Source organism: Lagenorhynchus albirostris, chromosome 2 (assembly GCF_949774975.1).
Source record: "Lagenorhynchus albirostris chromosome 2, mLagAlb1.1, whole genome shotgun sequence".
NCBI classification, from domain to species: Eukaryota; Metazoa; Chordata; class Mammalia; order Artiodactyla; family Delphinidae; genus Lagenorhynchus; species Lagenorhynchus albirostris.
Window position 1 is genome coordinate 35,445,133 of NC_083096.1, and position 18,982 is coordinate 35,464,114.

An 18,982-nucleotide genomic window follows, 5' to 3' on the forward strand; every position below is an offset into this window, starting at 1 on the left:
TATATCTGCTTTCAGTTTATTCCATCATAGAGAGTCTTTCATTACAGAGCTTTGGCATCTTGACCACTGGTGTAGACCCCAAAGTGTTCTCTTATTGAAGAGAATCTTGGTCCCACTTGCAAGCTGTCCCCTAGCCTCCCTCAGCCCAGCATTGGAGGTGGGGGAACTCTGGTTTAGATACATGTCCTGGGGTGTCTAAAAGTGGGACTACAGCAAACTGCTCTGAAAGGGTTGCCTGGGAAACAAGTGGTATGGGGGACAAATGCAGTCTGAGCCTCCTTGGTGGCAATCACTGTCTTTAATTATTAATTAATTCACATTTTTGATTTGTTAGCAAGTCCCAGCTTGTAGGTGCTAGTTGAAGTGCAGAGCTTAGAGGGAAAAAGACCTTAAAACCTTAGCTCTTTGGAGATCAGCCCCTCCCTGGCACCATCAAACCCCCTCTTTTCTCCCCTTTCACTCAGAACTCTTCAAATACAGGGGTTATGAATGTTTGACCATTCTCTTACACGATTAGGTCTCTGTGAGTGACCAAAAGGGAAAGGGGTGTCTTCCCTGAGGTGGGGCTTGCGAAAGTCGCTATTTACATTTTTCTCCTCCTCTTCCTCCTTCCTGTAGAATTCTGTCTCCATCAGGAGAGCAGAGGCTCTTGTATGGAGACAGGAGATGCAAAATCTAGCTTTGACACTAGTGTATCTCATTTTTTGCCCTTGGACAAAATTCTTCACCTCTTAGGACCTCAATTTTCTCACCTGGAAAATGGTAAGAATGTGTTTTTGATTCCTTGTATGTATGCCCATGTTACATAATCCCCAAGGCCTCAGGACTCCAGACCTTTTATGGTTTCTCCCAATATAGGCAGAGGTGAGAATACCTGATGAGGATTTTAGTGTGTGTAAATACACAGAGATGCTGTGGCTTCCAGGGATTCAGTGATGTTTTTAGAAAGGTTGCTAGCCGGGTTTGTGGCCTACGTGTCTCGGTGTCTAGCAGAGCACATGGAATCTAGTGAGTATCCAAATGCGTATTTTTAATGAGGGAAAGAAGAAGAGAAGATGGAAGGGAGTGGGGGATTGGGAGACTCGGGGATGGAGTGGAAGGGAGAATCCCACTGACATCCCAAAACAAGGGTGCAGAGAAGCCCTGAATGGCTTTCTGAAATTGTCTTTCCACCCACTGTGGTCCCTTTTCTTTCTGAGAGGTCCCCTTAGATCTTAATTCTCCTTCCACACCTTAGTTCTTTCATTAGGAATAAACTGTAGGTGGGAATGCCTCACGTCACCTCACCCCCAACAGGAACAAGTAAGCCAGGCTTGGATGCCACCGAGAAGGGACCAACATACCCTCTGAGGACAGGTAGGAAAAGCCTAGGTGGGGTGTGAGTGCAGGGAGTGGAGGCCCGGAGCTGAGGGCCCTGAGGATCAACGTGATTCAGAACGTGATTGCCACGTGCAGAGGGATGGGTGCAACCAGGGCTCTGTCTAGGCTTCTCTGGGGCCGTTCTGGGTGGCAGCGGCCATGTTGTTGGTCTGGAGCAGGTAGGTGGTGAAGGCCATGTCGGCTTCCTCCTTGGATGACTAGGGGGCAACAGGAGAGGGGTCAGTGTTTGGGGCGTTGGCTCAGAGAGTGGGGGTCGGAGGGGGGGGATGCACTAAGTATCCTAAATTCATAATCTTGGCCTAAACAACCCAAGACTGTGTTCACCCACTGTTCTCATTCCAGCCAACGTGCTCACCAAGAGGGACTAATTTTGAGAAATGGAAAGTTGCAGCTTCTAAAAATATCTCCCTCTGTCTCACTACCTCCTTCCAACACATGGAGTGGAACCATCTCTGTTGCCTGGGCCCGTCCCCGGAAGCCCTGCCCCCGGTCACGGCCAAGGTGGCCTAGGTTGGCGTCAGCTACAAGGTTTACATTTTTCTTTCTCTACCAGTTCAGAGACACAACACCAGGCTGGAGGGGAAGGCTGTCTCCAGGACTGACTCATTCCCCTAATTGTTCCCAGTGCTGGGATCTCTGCTGCCGCCAGGGAAAGTAGATATGATAACAAGCGTTAGTGCCTTGGGATCAGGGAAGTACGAGGAGAGGGTAACATGTGACCCAAAGGCAGGCAGGATTTCAAGTAACATGGCACTTGGTTGGGGTGGGAAGGGGCCTCTAGTGACTAACAGTACCTCCCACGAGCAAATGTCTTCCGGGCCCAGGGAAAATGCTGGTCCCCGCAAACGCTCAAGCGAGGGTGGTGACCTGAGTCTATGGGTCCCATGGCCAGCGTTTGACATTTGACCTGCCCACCCTGTGGCTGAATCTTTAATGCATTTGCCTTCCTCATCCCCTGCCAACCACTCCCCCTGCCCCCTCCCCCCCACTGCCGTCTCCCTCCCTCCTGCCAGTTTACAGCCTATAAACGCAGCTTACCTCCTGCCTGGGCCTCAGCCAGGTCAACACCACAACCAGAAAGATGCACTTTCCAAATACTGTTTACACCCCCTTCCCTACTCTGGCACCAGCCCCACTCTGAGGTGGTTTTTCCTGATGTCTAACTGCAGTCCCTCATGCTGCATTTCCTCGTCACCCACATGAGGCCTCCTTCTCCCTCCTTGCTCTCACCCTTTTCGCCTTCTTGGGTTCTTCCTTCTCCACGGCATCCTCGGTAGTGTTGGCGAACTCTGTGTGAAGAGCAGGGGTGGGTGGGTCAGCCCTCCCCGGCCTCCTATTCCCGTCCCAGATGCGGAGTCAGGGCTAATTCTTGTTCCCCAGGGACTGGGCATTCCCTTGAGTGAGGGATGTACCGTCTTTTCCTCCGAGAGTTGTCTCCTGAGTGTCTGGAGAGGCTCCCATGTTGTCATGGGCTCCAAAATCCCTGGAGTTCTCAAAGTCTGACATGCTAATGTCCGTCCTGTAGCTTCTGATTGAAATCCGGTCTGTCGGGGGCAAAGAGGAGTTGGTGTAGAGATGGGGACCAGGGCGTCCCCGAGGGAGCCCCACAGGAGAGCTGAAGGGGGGCAAGTTCTTTGCTGCTCGTCTCTGACTAGGACCCAAGGCAGATTAGAAGTGACCCGAGTCTCCTCCCCAGTCCCTTTTCACAGACAATCTAGACTCAACAGTCGCTGACCTCTCTTCATCACTCTGCAAACTTGCAATGCCCAGGACCTTGTTTTGTCCTCAGAGATGTTTATTCTTATCCCTGTCTTGAGCCGTGAGGAAACCAGAGGTATGAAACTGGGACACCCCGAGTCACACAGCTGACTGGTCCTCACACCAGGCTGGAAGCCCAGGTTTCCCAGCACCCTGCCCTCCTCTCCCCAGCAGCTATGCCTCTGAACTTAGACCCGCAGCAATTGAAGATGGACTTCCAGCAGAGATGATGGCATTTGGACCACAGCACTTACTGTAAGTTTTGAGCATGTATGGGTTTATTATTCCCCACCTCACTTTCCTGGACCCTTCCTTTGAGCTGATAAAAGGGAACAAATCATGGCAACTCCCCTCAGCGCCTCTGAGCCAGGACTGAGGCTCAGTGTTGGAGGTGGGGGGCAGGGAGCACCCCGGGACTCACCGACATTCTTCCTGTGTCGGGCTCTGACCACTGCAATCGCTACGGCCCCTGCAGCCAACACCAAGGCCAGGGGCACCAGGGTGAACAGCGCTTTGGAGCTCCCACCTTGTCCTGCAGAGCTGGAGGGAGCATTAATTTAGTTAGTCCCTGCAAGGGACACTGGGGATCCCAGGAGGTGCTGGCCGGTTGTCTCCAGCCAGTTCTTCCTTCCTGGTTAATCCACTGTGTCCTCCTGATACAGCCGCCCGAGCTCTGTTCTTCTAAGAAGCCCTCCTAGACAGGACAAAGCTGAGGACCGGGCCTTGCCTGCATCCCCGGACTGGGAAATTGAACTGAATGGTGAACACTGCACTGGTCGCGGGAGAAGGGCAGAGAGCACAGACCGAGGCAGTGAGGGCTGCCTCCGCTGTCAAGAAGTGGACAGGCTCTCCTCCTTGGGCCTGGTGGACCAACCTCAGGTCCTCGGTCTTCAGAATGTTCTCCGGGTGGGAATCCCCAAATCCCTCCTCACCTGCCGGGATCTGCAGGTGCTCCGCTCCCACCAGCTGGACCTCCAACATCCTTCACTGCTCTTTCCTCTGCAAAAAGGCTGGGACCCTGAATGACTTTGTTCTCAGTCTCCCTGGCCCTCGGCTCTATCGCCTCCTCACCAGGAGCAGCATTCACTCGACTGGTATCCTGGGACCCTGGAGAGAGCAGAGGGGGCTGGATTATGGTTCTTTCTGTCCTTGAGTTTAGGGAGTCTGAGGAGTGGGACTTCATTAGGAACCCCAGGGTCAGGGTGAGATTTCAAGACTGTTAGGATAGGGTCTCGAAGGACACTAGAAACAGGACTGGTGGTCTTCAGTAGCTTGTCACAGATGACCTCGGTCTCATTCATAGCAAATTCACTTCCATTTGCAGGGTTCCGTGTCATTAGATCCAGGTATGCATAAGGGCTGACCCATCATTTGTGGACAGGGAGATTTTTCACAGCTTTGAAACCCTGCCCAGGGCCTCTTGACTACAGGGCTGGGCGCCATAGTGCTGCCCCCTGGTGATAGCTTGGTTAGGGCTACCTCAGTGAGCCTGACCAACTGGATGCTGACATAATCGGATTTCTGGAGGGACTAAAAATACCTTCATTAGGGATAAAACATTTCATGTGATATTTTAAAAAGGGGCTTGAAATGCAAACCTATTAGAAGATATTGCCCCGATTTTCTTTATCAGACCTTGTACATGAAGGTTATCTGGCCCTCTTTTGAGCAGACTTTGGCAGAGTATGACGCATATAACAGTGACTTTGACATTTCTACATATAGAAGAAGATCTCTCTGTATAGAAAGGGCTTCAAAGTGGCCTGAAGGAGCAACTATGGGACTTGTCTTGAAACCGAGGTTAAATGGCAAATCCACTATTTTTAATTAGTTTGTATATTTATTGGGATGCCCTTTCTGGAAGGCTAAATTAGACCAGGTGGGGGCATAATCTACCCCCCTCCCCACCCCCGCCTCTTATAGCCAACCCTAGGGGCCACCCCTGATGGAGATGCTCTTAGGCAGCTTTCTGTGGGGTCCCAGGGTACGTGGGCATGGCCCTCGGAGACTCACCCTTCACCCTCTTCTCCACCGCCACATAGACAGCCACGGTCTCTCCGTATTTGTGGCCCTCCTTCACTCCGCACCAGTACCAGCCTTCGTCCTCGCTGGTGACGGAGGTCAGGTTCAGGGACACGACCTGGCTGTTCTGGTCGCAGTTCACAAAGGCCTGGCTGGGGCCTTCGTCCTGGCTGGGCAGGGTCCTGCAGCCTTTGTTGCTCCACTTACACCAGTACTTCTCATAGGAGTAGAATTTGCAGGGGAAGTGGCAGGAGATCTTGAGGGTCTCTCCCAGCGAAGCCTTGACATTCTTGGGTACCTTGAGGCTTGGTTCTCCTGGAGCAGGGAGGGAGAAATAGGCACAGAAGTCGGCGCTGGTGATGCTGCAGAAAAGTGACGGGGGGACTAGGGGGGTGCTTTGTCCACAGCCTATTTCCTCTTTGGACAGCATGGTAAATAAACACACTATACTGAACACAAAAGCACTTGTAATTATGTGTCTATAATAGATTATTGGTGACCACCGTGAATCACTCTAGTCTATCACAGACCATAGACCTTGCTAATGACTTCAATTTGCTTTCCTCGTTGTTATCTGCTCTCCTAGACTCAAGACAGCCATACTCTACTCAGCTGACGCCGTATATACTGTAAAAGAAGCCGATACTCTTGATCGCTGGAGGTGTGGTAGTTTGAAGAGTGTGGGGCAGGAAAGGGTTTGTTACAGGTGTGAACGGGACGGGGATGGGTGCTTGATACAGGTATGAGCAGGTGGGCTCTCTCCATCAGCATGGAGGTGGGGGAAGGTGGGAGGCAGAGTGGTTGAGGGGTGTTGCTGCTGCTGACTGGAGGGGTACCTGGGGCTGCCTGCCTTCCCTCTTGCCCCAGTGCAGCAATTACCTTCCACAACCTTGAGCTCCACCGTGGACATCCAGCGAGTATCGCCGCTTGTCACACACCAGTAGAAGCCGGCGTCCTGGGTGGTGAGCTGGTTGAGGATGACGGTGTAGGTGCCATTGCCTGGCTCCTCGTACAGTGCGAGCCTGCCCTTGTACTGCTCCTTGACCAGCCCCTTGCTCTGTACCAGCTGCGGGCAATGGCCACCCTGAGTGTCTTCCCAGCGACACCAATACTTCAGGCTGTCTGTGTCCTTCGGGTTGTAGGCACAGGACACGGCCACGGAGCCTCCCACCACTCCTTTCACCACAGGCTGACTTGGGGGAATCATGGTCTCTAGAAGCACAGACAGGGATGGGAAGGAAGAAGAAATGTAGTCTGGGCAGCCTCTTCCCCGTGGGCTCAGCCAGGGTGGAGAGTGACATTTAGACCAATCACCTCACCCTCCTGAGAAAGTGAAAAAGATTTTCCTAATGTCACAGAGCCCAGCACTGGAGCCTTCACCCAGCCTCCAGGAGACTTCCCCACTGGTCTGGCGACCTTGATTCCTTCCCCACCTTATTCTGAGCAGAGAATGGAAGGGGTGTAAAGAGAGACTATTAGCCTTTCTCCTTAGGCTTCTTACAAAATCTCCCCCTAGGTAAGTTTTTGTCTGTTTATTAGCTTGTCCCACAAAATGGCCAGATGTTTTTTCTCCAAATTAAGAAAATGTATTAGAACAGTATGATTTAAAATATACACTATGTAGCACAGATAAGTTTAATTGTTGAGCACCCAGACTGAGGGCCATGTCCAAGAGAAGAAGCATGGCTTCTCTCCAAGAAGCTAAAGTTGAGGTTCCATGAGAACCCCAGATGACTGAAGATGCTGAGGGATGTGGTGAGGACCGAGCTAGATGGAGAAATGATGTACAGGGAATGTGAGCCCCTTACAGGAAAGTCACAAGGGCAGTGACCATGAACTTCAAGTACTGGTTCACTGTGTCTCATGAGGGTAACTCTGTGTGGAGTGCTCCAGGGTGAGAAGAAGCAGAGATTTAACCTGCTGAATAACAAATAACCCTAAGAGATGTTGGAGGGGAGATTTTAGAAGCTGGGGCATTGCCTTCCTGGGAAAGCTTTGCGACCAACGTAAGTCAAGACTTCTTCCATCTGAGTGTGAAGGATGAGATGCCATAGTGCTCGAGGGTCAGGTAGCCTCCGTGTTATGTCCTCACCATGGCTCCCTGAAACCTAGGCAATCTACAGGTCGGGTCTCAATCAGGAGCTTCACTCCCCTCATTCCTATTGATCAGGGACGGCCATCAAAGGCCTTTGATAACAGAGAAGAAGAGTTAGGAGATCACACAAGGCAAAGGCTATGTCGTATAGCTCTTGTGTACAGCTGCCCACAGAACATCTGATCCAGGGCTCGTCAGTGAGCAGCTATTGTCAGCTGACTGACGGAGATTAAATAGACTCACAGGGAGCGAGTGAGGCTCTCCCCTGCCAGACAGCCCACCTCTTCCCTCTCCCCACTCTCAGGTCTCACCTTCATTGACGAAGAGTTGCCAGGCCTGGGTGGGCCAGCCTTCCTGAGGCTCACCATCAGGGTTGGCTCCGCACAGGTAGAGCCCCGCATCCTCTTTCCTCAGGCTGGTGACAAGCACTCTGAAGCCGTCATCCTTGATAGTAAACAGGATCCTGCCCTCAAAGTCCTGAGCCTTCTTCCCCAGCGTGTTGAAGATCACACTGCAAGCTTCCGCATTTTTTACCTGGCACAGAAATTGGGCCACATTTGCCTTCTCGGGGCCCACGATACAGTCAAAGGTCACTGAGCCCCTCAGGTCTCCATAAATCAGCTCACGCTTGGGCTTCAGCACTTGGAGGTCAGCATTGCTCTTGTCGGCGTTGGCATCATCCCCAGCCTGGCAGACGTACATCCCAGCATCGTTGAGCTGGATGTGGTTGATTTCAACGCTGAACGCTAATTCGTTGGTACCCTGAATATTGAGATGTACTCTGTTGCTGTAGCTGGGGCTCACATACCCAGTAGAGTCGGTGACTAGCACGCAGCTCTGGCCTGTCTTCTTGCACATAGATTTCTTCTTCTCAGAATTCACAGCCTTGAAAGGGCAGTTGATGGTCACTTTTTTGCCCAGTTCTGCTGTGTAGACGTGGACGCCATTTATCTGCCCAGGAGCTGCAGAATGAGGGGTGGGGGGTAAGTTGTGATTTTGCTTTCTTGCAACATAGGACTACTCAATGTTCCCCTTGAGGGCTGGGTGTGCCTGTCACCTGGAGTGCCCTCTTTTCCAGAGGGACACTGTTGGAATATCTACCAAGGCCCAACTTTACTGCTGCCTCCTCTATGAAGGCTTCCCAGGCTGGCACTCATCTCTCCCTCCTCTATTCTGTCTTGATACTTACACCTGTATCACTTATTACATCCAGTCTTGTGGACTTTGGGCAAGAACTGATCATTTTATTTACGCTGAGAGTTTTGATGGACTAATGGATCTCAGGTTAGAAAATATATTTTAAAAGAAGCCTTCTGGTGACCCAAGGTCTTGATCTGAAGGGTGCTCTAATAGCAAGAATTTAAGGAACCCTATGAATCTCTCCCTGCTCATGGGCCTCTTGTCCCTCCTGCAACAAATCTAATGAGAGAAGCTGTCCTCCTCATGCTCTTCTAAGTTAGAGCCTTAGTAAAACCTGAAATGTTTCAGGCCCTGAAGACCTAGAAAAGTGCCCCCGCACCCCACCACCAAGTAGGTCCCGTCTGTCTCGTTTCCATGTTCTATTATGCAAAGTCCTTTCCTCCAGATGGACCCATAGCCTTCCCCATGCCCTCTCAGGAGATCCTTCCTCAGGCCTTCCTGTTGCTCCTGGGATGATTCGCTCCCACTTTTCCCCAGAAGTCTAAGGCACCTGGATCCTTACCTTGACTGACTTCCAGGCTCACATCAAAGGACAGGCCTCGGCTGCTAATGCCCAGACCACACTTGTAGAGCCCCGAGTCATTCCGAGTGAGATGGCCGATGTTCATCACAAATGTGCCGCTCTCTGGGAAGTTGGTGAGGTTGGCTCTGCCCTCATAGTCCTTGGAGACGTAGCCCTCTGAGGAGATGAGGGTAGTGCAGCGGCCCCTGGCTCCCTGCCGGCACCAGTACTTACGGGTATGCCGGTTGACGGAGGTGGCCGGGTAGTAGCACTTGATAGACACTGAGCTGCCTTCCACACTGCTCACCTCCTGAGGACCGAATATGGGACTCTTCATGGAGACCACTGTGGGGACAGAGACAGAGGCTTTCCGAGGCTGCAGGAGGGTAAAGCCCGCTGAGAGGATCCAGACAGCCCACGCCGAGGACATGAACGTTTCCTCCCAAGACATGTGCCTTCTGTGGATTAATTACCATGTGCTACAGCTAGGCAATTGCTAAATTGCCAAACTATTGAACGATTCTTAAATTTTAATCGTAATTCATTAATGATAACCATTTTAAGGAAAACGGAATCACAAACTTATTTAGTGATATCCCTTGTGTGTGTGTATATATATATATATTTTTTAAACCACCCTCGTGGGGTGCTACGTTATTTCCTTTGTTATCTGTTATTTCCTTATATTTCTGAAAACGCTTTACAGATTACTTTCTTTTTTTTTTTCCAGATAAAAATATTAAGAGCCACAAGGATAATTCATTTCCCCAAAACCCCCAAACAAAGCAACTCATAGTGATGCTTCGTTCAAGGTCAAGGTCTTATTTTCTTTATTCCCAGTGAAGATCCTTCACCAGACCCCTGACCTTCAAATGTGGGAGCGCCATTTCTGTTCCCCATCCCCAGCGCTGGCTCACCAATCCATTTTCAGATGTGGCCTCTCTGCATCGTCTGTGCGGTTACTCCTCAAGGGAGTCCAGGCTTTGCAAAGGACATCCTTGGGGACGGGCCTGATTTCAGAGCCCCCAGGGAACTGGGTCTGGGATGGGGGTGGGCTGGGACCTGGCCGACGCACCTGGGAAGACAGCCAGCAGGCAGGCGAAGAAGAGGCGCGACATCACTGGAGGATCTCGTGGGGCTGTGCCACCCAGGCCGCCTTCTTGAGTGGTTGCTGAAAGACAATAGCATGAGGTGATGGAGTGCCTTTGTCTTCCAAGACTAGCTGACCGAGTTCCTGCAACACCTGTTTGATTTTGTATCTCCAGTAACCGACATAAAACCTGTGGAAGAATGAATGGCTCCGCCTTTCCCATTACAGTTCAAAGTCCCATTATCCACAATGCTTCTTTGTTCCTTAATAGGTATAAGTAGATTTTCATCTTCTCAACTAAGCTGCAAAGTTCCTTTGGGGTAGGGACACGCACATGGGTCATTTCCTCTCTATCCCTGTCCGGGGGTCACGGTCCTGGGCAAGATCCGTTACAGCTCAGGAACAGCTCACCGGATAATTGGTTACTACCAAGAAATGGCTCCATCCCTCTGTTCCAGCCGCCCTCCCTACACCCCTGGGAGGTGGAGGGGGGCTGGCATATTTTATGGCGTATCATATGAGTAAGTAGAGATGCCTAGAGGCAGCCTAGCAAGGATTAAAGTGATGATGATGGTCATAACCACCATGAATGGTCTTTGTCCCATGTTCCAGGCACTGTGTTAAATAATGTACCTGTATTATCTCATTTAAACTTGATATCGCCCCAAGGAGGTGGGTATTCTATTGTTGTTGTTGTTGTTGTTGCTGAGGAGACGGGCACTCTTATCCACACTTTACACAGGAGGAAATGAAAGCTTAAAGGTTAAGTGCTTTCCTCGCGTTCACACGAGGATTAAATGTGGGGATACGTAGGGTGGGAGTGGAGGAGGTGGGCAAGACCTGAATCCTGCTTTGTCTGACCCCCAGGATCTAAGCCCTGAGCCTCTCTTACTGCACTGTATTGCACCTCAAATAGAGTGGGATGCTTATCCCTCATGCTTATTCCTGTTACTTGTAGAGCCCCCTTTGCTTATCAAAGCGTTGCCATTTACACTATTTCACTGGAGCTCTATAAGTTCCCTTTAAATCAAGATCTTGAGATGCTGAGTGATCTGCCCACGATTTCCCAGATGCTCAGTTATAGGGTTGGGGTTCAAAATGTGGGTGTGATGGCCTCTGTTATCCTGGTTGCTGAGGTGGGTCCGACGAAGATGGAGAATCCAAAGTAAGGCCACTCAGAGGGTGCAGCACGTGTGGACCTTGTAACATCTGTGGACATAGCCCAGGGCTGGGGAGGGTGGAGGGCCCCAGGGCCCAGCCTGACCACAGCTGTCCTCTGGACCCAGACTGCAGCCTAAAGGAGGAGAGAGGCGAAGAGGGGAGTCCCCACTTTCCCACGGATTGTGACAGGATTTCAACTTTGGAATGGACTTGACGAAGAGAGTGTGAAAGGAGAAAATTGTGTTCACAAGTGCTGGGCAGTAACCAGCACCCGTAAAGAGAAGGAAGCTCTAAGCAGCGGGGGGCGTGGAGACGCAGCTCCCAGGCTCCCTTACTGCCTTGGCCCTGTTCCTACTCTCAGAGACGCCCTTCGCTAGCTTGAGCCAAAGGAAATAGAGCTGTTTATCTCGGTTATTTCTTTTCCGTGAGGGAATTTCCCAGCAAGGCACCTTTTTATTTCCTTGTGGAGATAAAGGTATTCTGTTTCTCCGGTTCTTCAGAAGAGTAGGAGGAGCGGGTGGGGGCAGATATGGGTGTCGGGTGGCAGCTTGAGGCTCTCTTGATTCTGGTTAACTGCCCCGGACTTTTCATACCAGGCCAATGATTAACTTCTGGGGTGGGGCCTTAGCCAAATGCCAACGTCCCTCCCAGCCTGGATGTGCTCAGGCAACGCTGGCTGCAGGACCACCTGAGTGGGCACCGTGGTGGCCATGGGATTGACTCCCAGGTGGGGGCAGGGCTCAGAGGCCTGGGAAGTCTCTCTCTTCTGGAGCACTTGGGATGGACTCGCTGCAGAGTCCCAAGGACTCTACCACCCGCCATTTGCGCTGGCCTTGGATTCAGTGGCCAGTGGGCGGACACAAAGCCACGTGCTTTGAGGAGCCCAAGCCAGTAGCAGCTCTCTGGTTCTGGTCGCTGTTTTCACCTGACATCAGCAAGCTTCCTAATATTTCTGTGAGACTGGGGTCGGTCTTCCCATAGGCTGAGCTGGGGGATGCAACCCCTCCTCTGGATTGGTAAAAGCAATTTGCCTTGGGTTACATAGAGTCAGATGCCAGATTTTCCAAAGCGGGGGTCCCGACTGCCAGCCCAGGCTTCTCTCATCTGTGACATGCTTGGATGGCTGTGAAGGTCCACATCGGGGGAGGATGCGCACACGTACCCATTACCCTTTGCATAACCTCACACCAGGGATGAGATCACCAGGCATGCGCAGGGGGAGGGCAAATCTGGTAGAAGTTGACCTTGGTGAGGAAACACACAGTCCAGTCCCCAGGGATACTGGACTCTTCCCGTGTCCCCATGCTCTCAAGAGCAGGAAATCTTTGCTCAAAGCTAAACTTGAAACACAATTTCTCTGTTCGCAGCTGAAAGGACCCTGGGCTTTGCGAATCATTTGAAATCCCTTCCTCTCAAAACCAGACTTTCTCCCAAACCTGGGAGATTCAGGTCTCAGGGAGGCCCCAGTTCCATGGTAGCCGGGGCTGGAGTCAAAGGATTTGCTTTAGGAAGGAAAGAAAGAGCATAACATCTAGTATGCACCAGATGCTTTGCCACCTTCTTTTCTTATATGACTTCATCCATCATCTCAGCCACCCAAGGGATAAATGATATCTTCATGTGCAGATGGGAAATCTAAGGGTTAAGAGATTCTTGGCCCCAAGACTCCACAGCAGAGTGGGGTCGAATCGCTACCCTATTATCACTACTTGGATGCTCAGAGGGACCTGTTCTTTTGGGATCTACATGGGCTAGTATAGCATGCGTGAAGGCACATTTTCTGGCTCTTAAAAAGGAGCCATGGGCTTCCCTGGTGGCGCAGTGGTTGAGAGTCCGCCTGCCGACGCAGGGGACGCGGGTTCGTGCCCCGGTCCGGGAAGATCCCACGTGCCGCGGAGCGGCTGGGCCCGTGAGCCATGGCCGCTGAGCCTGCGCGTCCGGAGCCTGTGCTCCGCAACGGGAGAGGCCGCAACAGTGAGAGGCCCGCGTACCGCCAAGAAAAAAAAAAAAAAGGAGCCGTATTTTCACTAGTCAGGCTGGGATATTCTAAATCATTCTCATTTTACCAAGCTACTGACCCTGATATATTCATAACGTATGTCTACACCATTGTGGGTTGGGGCAGGGTGTTAGCCCTGCTGAATAATAGAGTCTATCTCCTCGTAGAATTAATCTAGCTGTAGCTCCCCTGAAGTTAGAGTGGTTGGTCTTCAGCTCTCATGGCTTGGAGTCAAATCTCTGTCCATCTACTCTTAGGGTTTTCTCCTTTTTCAGAGGGAGGAGGCTCTCCTGGACCAGGTCCTGGCTTGGCTGCTGGCGAGCACAGGCCCTCAGCAGCTCTGGGTTCTTCACCTGTTTGGCACACAGCAGAGGGTCAGCTGAAGCTCTCACAGCCTCCGGGGCTTTACAGGGAACAGAAGCAGGCACTATGGGGACTTGAAGCCAAGTGGGCAGTTTCTGACTTCCTGTGAGTGTGAACTTGGGGCTCAGAGGAGCAGGGAGTGGCTGGTCTGGCTGGGGAAGGAGCTTTCCTTGGCCTGGACTGAATGGCCAGGAGAGGCACTGACTGGGTCCATGTGGGACTATCACTCTCCTCTCCCATGGGTGCAGAGGCTGAGCACAGACTAGAGTGAGCCTGGAAACCACAGCATCGCTAGGGGAGGGAAGGCAGTCTGTGTAGTCTGGAAGGGCCTCAGACTTGTAGTGGCAGGCAGGAGCATAGGAGAGGCTATGAAGTTTATGTAAGCCCTGGATTGTGGGAGAATCTCCAAGGAAAGGCAGTGTTGGGGAAAAGGAATCGGAACTCCAGAGGGCAGGGAGACGGAGAGAGAGCAGCCACAGGGTCCAAAGGATATATGAGCTAGAAAGACCCAAGACTTTCTGGTTCCATTCCTGTCAAAAGTCGGAATGCAAGACTTCAGCAGAAATTAAGCATTTGGGATACAAGCTCCATGAAGCTCTGGGAATAAGACTTGTGGATTTTCAGATGGCCTTTCCACAAAGACTGAGAACCCCTGTTATTGACTCCATCCCATTCTACCCTGATGTGTAAGTGTTTACCTCACTACTCTACCAGATGGCAAGCTCCTGGAAGTTAAGAGTCAACTGAAATCAGTCTCTCCACCTCCAGAAGGCCTTGCTCTCCAGAGAGTGCCTGGCGAAGACCGGCTGCTCAGCAAAGACTGATTAGATTGGGAATGGTTACAATCTCATTCCCTCTCTGAGAAGGGCAAAGTTAGGGCTGATTTCTCTCACTTTGCCCAATAGCTTCTTGGTTCTGGGCACTCAAGGGAAAGTAGCATGAAGAGGAGCATGGAGGATGGAAGAGAACCCAGAGGTCCAGAGTCCTGCTCTGTCACAGGCTACCAGAAGAGCTCTACCACTTGGGCAAAATATGCTGGCTCAACTTTCCCATCTGTAAAATGGGCATCATGGTCCCTGACTCTTCTAGTTGAAGGGCTACTGTGGGATGGGGGACTGTGGAGTGGAATAACAGGTTAATATATATGGAAGCACTCTGAAGAGTGTAAAGTGCTCTTCCACCGTAAGAGGTTGCAATTACTCCTTAGCACAGGAGGGTGAGGGTCTGTGCACTTAACTTTTACTGTTGCTGTGCACTTGGAGAGTAGCACAGAACACGGACTCCTCAGCCTGGCTCCCGTCTCTCTTATTTGGGGCTTGTGTGATTGGGGGCAGGCTATTTAAACTCATTGAGCCCCAAGTCCTCATCTGTAAACTGGAGACAATTGTACCTAGTAGAGTGAGTCGCTGTAAGGATTAAATGAAGCAACATATGTAAAGTTCTAAGCAGGGCGCTGGGCTTAAAAAAAAAATAGTTCCTTGCCCATATCCTCTCTAAAATCAACACAGTCTTCTCTTTTTCCTGTCTTAGAGTGAGAGAACAGAAGTCTATTTGCTGAGCGTCCTTTGAAGACTGGGGGGAGCTGCTCAGATTAGACCAGCATGGCCTGAAAGAGAACTAGGTTAGAAGTGAGGGATCATAATTATAGCTAGCACGTACTGAGTCATTTTCAAGTGCTTTACATGTGTTAACTCACTTAATCTTCACAACCACCCTAGAAGGTAGGATAAAATGGGCAAATGCATTTCACAGATGAGACAGTTGTGGCCCAGAGAAGTAAGACATTTGTCCAAAGTTATACAGTAGGTAAGTGCCTGGGATGGGATTCAAATACAGGCATTCTGGGTCAAGAGTACAAGATTTTAGTCACTGTGCTGTACTGCAGAGGGTCTTAGAGTTGAGAGGAAGCAGTCAGGAGGGGAGGGAGCAGGAAATCCAATCTCAGAGGAGAAGTTAGTCCAGTTCTCGCCTCTCTGCTTTTCACAGGAAAGGTAGTTCCTGTGAAGAGACTCTATTTGAACCCGGAGGTAGGTGCCAACAGAGAAATTTCTTCCTGAAAAAATAATACTGACTGCTATTTATTTAGCACTTACCACGTGTACAGCATGCTACATTCGTTTCCTAAAACCAGACACGTTGCCTTCAAAGCTTCTTTCTACTCCATCACACTGTGTCAATGCCAGGGACTTTGGTCTCCCAGCTTCAGCCCACCCAAAGAGGGGCAAGACGTAGATGAGGGGATCTCTGCTGAGCACATGCCTGAATAATGTTATTGTTTATAAAGCTGGGTATTGTGTTTTTTAGGTGATGTCAGAATGTCCCCATGACCATATCAAAATGACTGCCCCAAAATGTTGTCATTTGTACTTGCCGGGTGAACTTACACCACTCACATTAACTCACAGTCTTAGTTTCTTCAACTGTAAAATGGGATTGTGATACCTACCCTGCCTACCTCCCAGGTTTGTTTCAGGTGGGAAGGGAATGAAGCTGTGAAAGCCAAGGGTAAGTGTGTTTACTACTTGGAAGCTGCTGCTATCACACTATTTGTAAAATAAAGCCACAGCGTCTAGAGGTGCTAAGAGACAGGCTAAGAGACAGCTAGCTGCTCTCCTGGCTCGTGGTTCATTGCTCTTTCCGCTACATCACCACACCCAAGGCCAGGGAGAGAGATGGATGGAGAGTTTCAGAGCTGGCTCTGGGCAGACCAGAGACTTGCCTTCTTCCCTAACCCATGAATTGGCATATCTCGTCTCCAGGTGTTCAGGGACCTGTAATTCCCCTAGTGAAGGGGGAGAGTGATGGCGAAGGCTGTGGTGCAAAACAGCGCCAGCAGCTTAGGTGGCCTGGGGCAGTTGCAAAAAGGGAAGTGGGGGTGGTGAGAGACGGAGCTTGCGCAGCATCTGTGCTTGTGCCGGAGGGTCCCCTGGCTGGCCTGGGGATGCTGTCGGGCTGGGCCAGGGGAAAGCCTATGTCTGAGGCCTCCGGGCTGCAGAGCCAGGTCATCAGGACTGGGGAATGCTGCCTATGCCTGGGAGGGGTCTCTGCCCGCCTCACTCACTTTCCTAGGAAGGACCTCATTTTTCCCACTTTAGCAGGTGCAGGATGTTACAGTGATACACACTACACCTCAAAGTGGCAGGAATCTGCGAGAGCAAAGCTGGGTTGAAATTGGAAAGGATCTCAGAGGCTCTTCGAAGCCGGGAATAAGGGGCTGCCTGTGCCCTCACCAGAAAGGTGGAGGTGGAAAGCTTCAAGGACTAGAAGAGTACCTGCCTCGCGCCAAGCACTGCATATGCCTTATTCTATCCACGTCTTTCTGCTGCTCAATAGTCCTGGAATAACTGAACCGAACTGAAAAACACCAAACAACTGTTATTTCGCTCTAGAGTTTTCAAAGCAATTCCACACGTTTTCTCATTTGAATCTCACATCCACCCTAAGTGATTGGCCTTATTTGTATCCCCATTTTACACATTAGGAAACCGAGACTGAGAGAGCGATTAGGTGACTTACCTAAGGTCACAGTTAAGTTATAAAGGAGTTAGTAGGGAACTCGGAGACCAAACTTAGAGCAGAACCACATGTGCTGACCCAAGACATCCCTTCTTCCCACCTGCTGAGCTTCCACCCATGCGTCCTTACTCAGCTCTCCGAGATGCGCCTGCCTACTCCCCCGCAACAGGCTCGAGCACACAAGCAGCGACCACACTCTCCTCACCCCACTCTCTGTAAGCTGGGAGTCATGCACGCAGAGAGCACTGCCTGAGACACCATCCCGGGCCCTTCCCAGATGGCATCCCTTCGGGGATCCCAGGGCAGCCACACTTACTGTTAACCACTTCCTTCTATCCTGTCAGCTTCTTGGGCACAGCCTGCTGACCAGTCCGCAACCCTTGCCTTTCTAGAAGCCTCTGGCAGGACACTGGATGCTGCTGCCAAAACTGAAACCGTGTGTGGTGCTTGACCCACACCTGGGCTCTTAAAGGGACACTCTCCCATGGGCATGGCGGCTGGCCAGTGGCACGTGACTCCCCCAGATCCCTTGCTCTCGTTTCCTTTTGGCGTTCCTGGCTGGCACCACTTGCTTCTCCTTGACCTTGGGAGACTCTGTTCCTTGGGAATATCCTACATCTTTACAGCTGCAGGATGTGAGATAGGGTATCAAGCATGAAGAGCCCGTTCTGTTGCTTTCTAGCTGCAAGATTCTAGGCAAGTCACCTTCATATCTCTTTTCAGCTGGAAAATAGGGAGAGTAATACCAAACCTACAGGTTGAGGATATAACCAGATATTAGATGTGAAACACCTAGCCCAGGGCACGGCGTGGAATCGATATGCATCGGAAGGGGTATAGGTGGCAGGAATAGCCTCACATCCTTGGACTCATATCTCCACTCACCTGGCAACATGTCCCCCACTCCCTGGGCTATTCAGCCTGGATTAAGTCCACTTGTTACGCATCTCCTGCAGAGCCCCTTTTGCCAGCTCCAGAGCTCCCAGGACCCCGGGGACCGTGCTCTTCCCTCCTCACTCACTAGAGGAATTGGAGATTCTGCCTGCCTCTGAGCTCCCCCGGGAATGGCAGACCTTGGAGTCTTGTTGGAACCTGGGCTTGGCGCCTCGGCAAAGAGGGCGCTGACAGGCAGAGCTGGGGTAGAAACCTCCTTCCCTGACTCAGTTAGTCCTTGGTGCTCTCCCTGACCTGACCCAGTTAGGACTCCCAGGAGTTCCCCAAACGACCTGAGTCACACAAGTGAACCCCACTCCCCAACACACATGTGCGTCCTCGACCCCTCACCATGCTCCCCCAACAGAATCCTGCCCCATCATACCTACGCAGGTCTGGCCCAGGCTCTCCCTACAGCATCCTACGGACTGAATCCCAAAAAGGGGAAGGAGGAAAGGGGAAATAGAGTCCCGGAAAAACACAAGGCAGTCAGAGCCCAGGTCTTATTTTAGCTAACCACTCAGTCACAGCAGGCTATCAACTCGCGATCACAGGTTTGGATGGCGAGAAAAGAAACCAGGTTCTCTACTATGGAGCTTAATTTTAGACCCTAAACCCACAATCTGACTGATGTAAGAAAAAAGTTACCTAGTCATTTCTGGGCAAAGTTGGTCCAATTCAACGATATCTCAGTCACTTGACTCCCGATTGAAAACTCAGTCTCATTCTGGATTTTCTTTCCTTTTTGTCTCCCCTCTCTCCTCTGGTGATGATGTGAACCCTGGGGAAGTGGGCCTGGGTGAGGGGATGGCTCGTGCCAGTGTAACTGTCGAGGCAGTGGGAAGGAGGGCCCCATCGCACTGGCCTTGCTTTGTCATGGTTCTGTGTTGGCCTCATGCACCGGAAGGAAATAGTCCCATCCACTGAGGTGTAATGTGCCCTGCTGGTGGGTGGCCTTTACAC

The 18,982-nt window shown here is 51.2% G+C and overlaps 1 protein-coding gene across 1 annotated transcript; it reads right to left on the minus strand.

The window, feature by feature from the left end:
- Positions 1 to 1,481: 1,481 nt before the first annotated feature.
- Positions 1,482 to 10,075, minus strand: PIGR (polymeric immunoglobulin receptor). Its single transcript, XM_060142111.1, has 10 exons — positions 10,033 to 10,075; positions 8,958 to 9,302; positions 7,567 to 8,217; positions 6,040 to 6,372; positions 5,152 to 5,475; positions 4,071 to 4,245; positions 3,560 to 3,678; positions 2,793 to 2,924; positions 2,611 to 2,669; positions 1,482 to 1,577 (listed from the first exon to the last, which is right to left on the minus strand). The coding sequence occupies exons 1-10, from the start codon at positions 10,073 to 10,075 to the stop codon at positions 1,482 to 1,484; spliced, it is 2,277 nt and encodes a 758-aa protein (XP_059998094.1).
- Positions 10,076 to 18,982: the final 8,907 nt, after the last annotated feature.

What these genes read in the sequence shown, in the direction of transcription:
- PIGR (XM_060142111.1), bottom strand. Translation starts at nt 10,075, where the DNA reads ATGTCGCGCCTCTTCTTCGCCTGCCTGCTGGCTGTCTTCCCAG. An exon ending in GAGCCTGGAAGTCAGTCAAG is followed by an intron (nt 8,218 to 8,957) that starts GTAAGGATCCAG and finishes CTCATTCTGCAG; the next exon opens with CTCCTGGGCAGATAAATGGC. An exon ending in CCGACACAGGAAGAATGTCG is followed by an intron (nt 2,925 to 3,559) that starts GTGAGTCCCGGG and finishes TGCCCCCGACAG; the next exon opens with ACCGGATTTCAATCAGAAGC.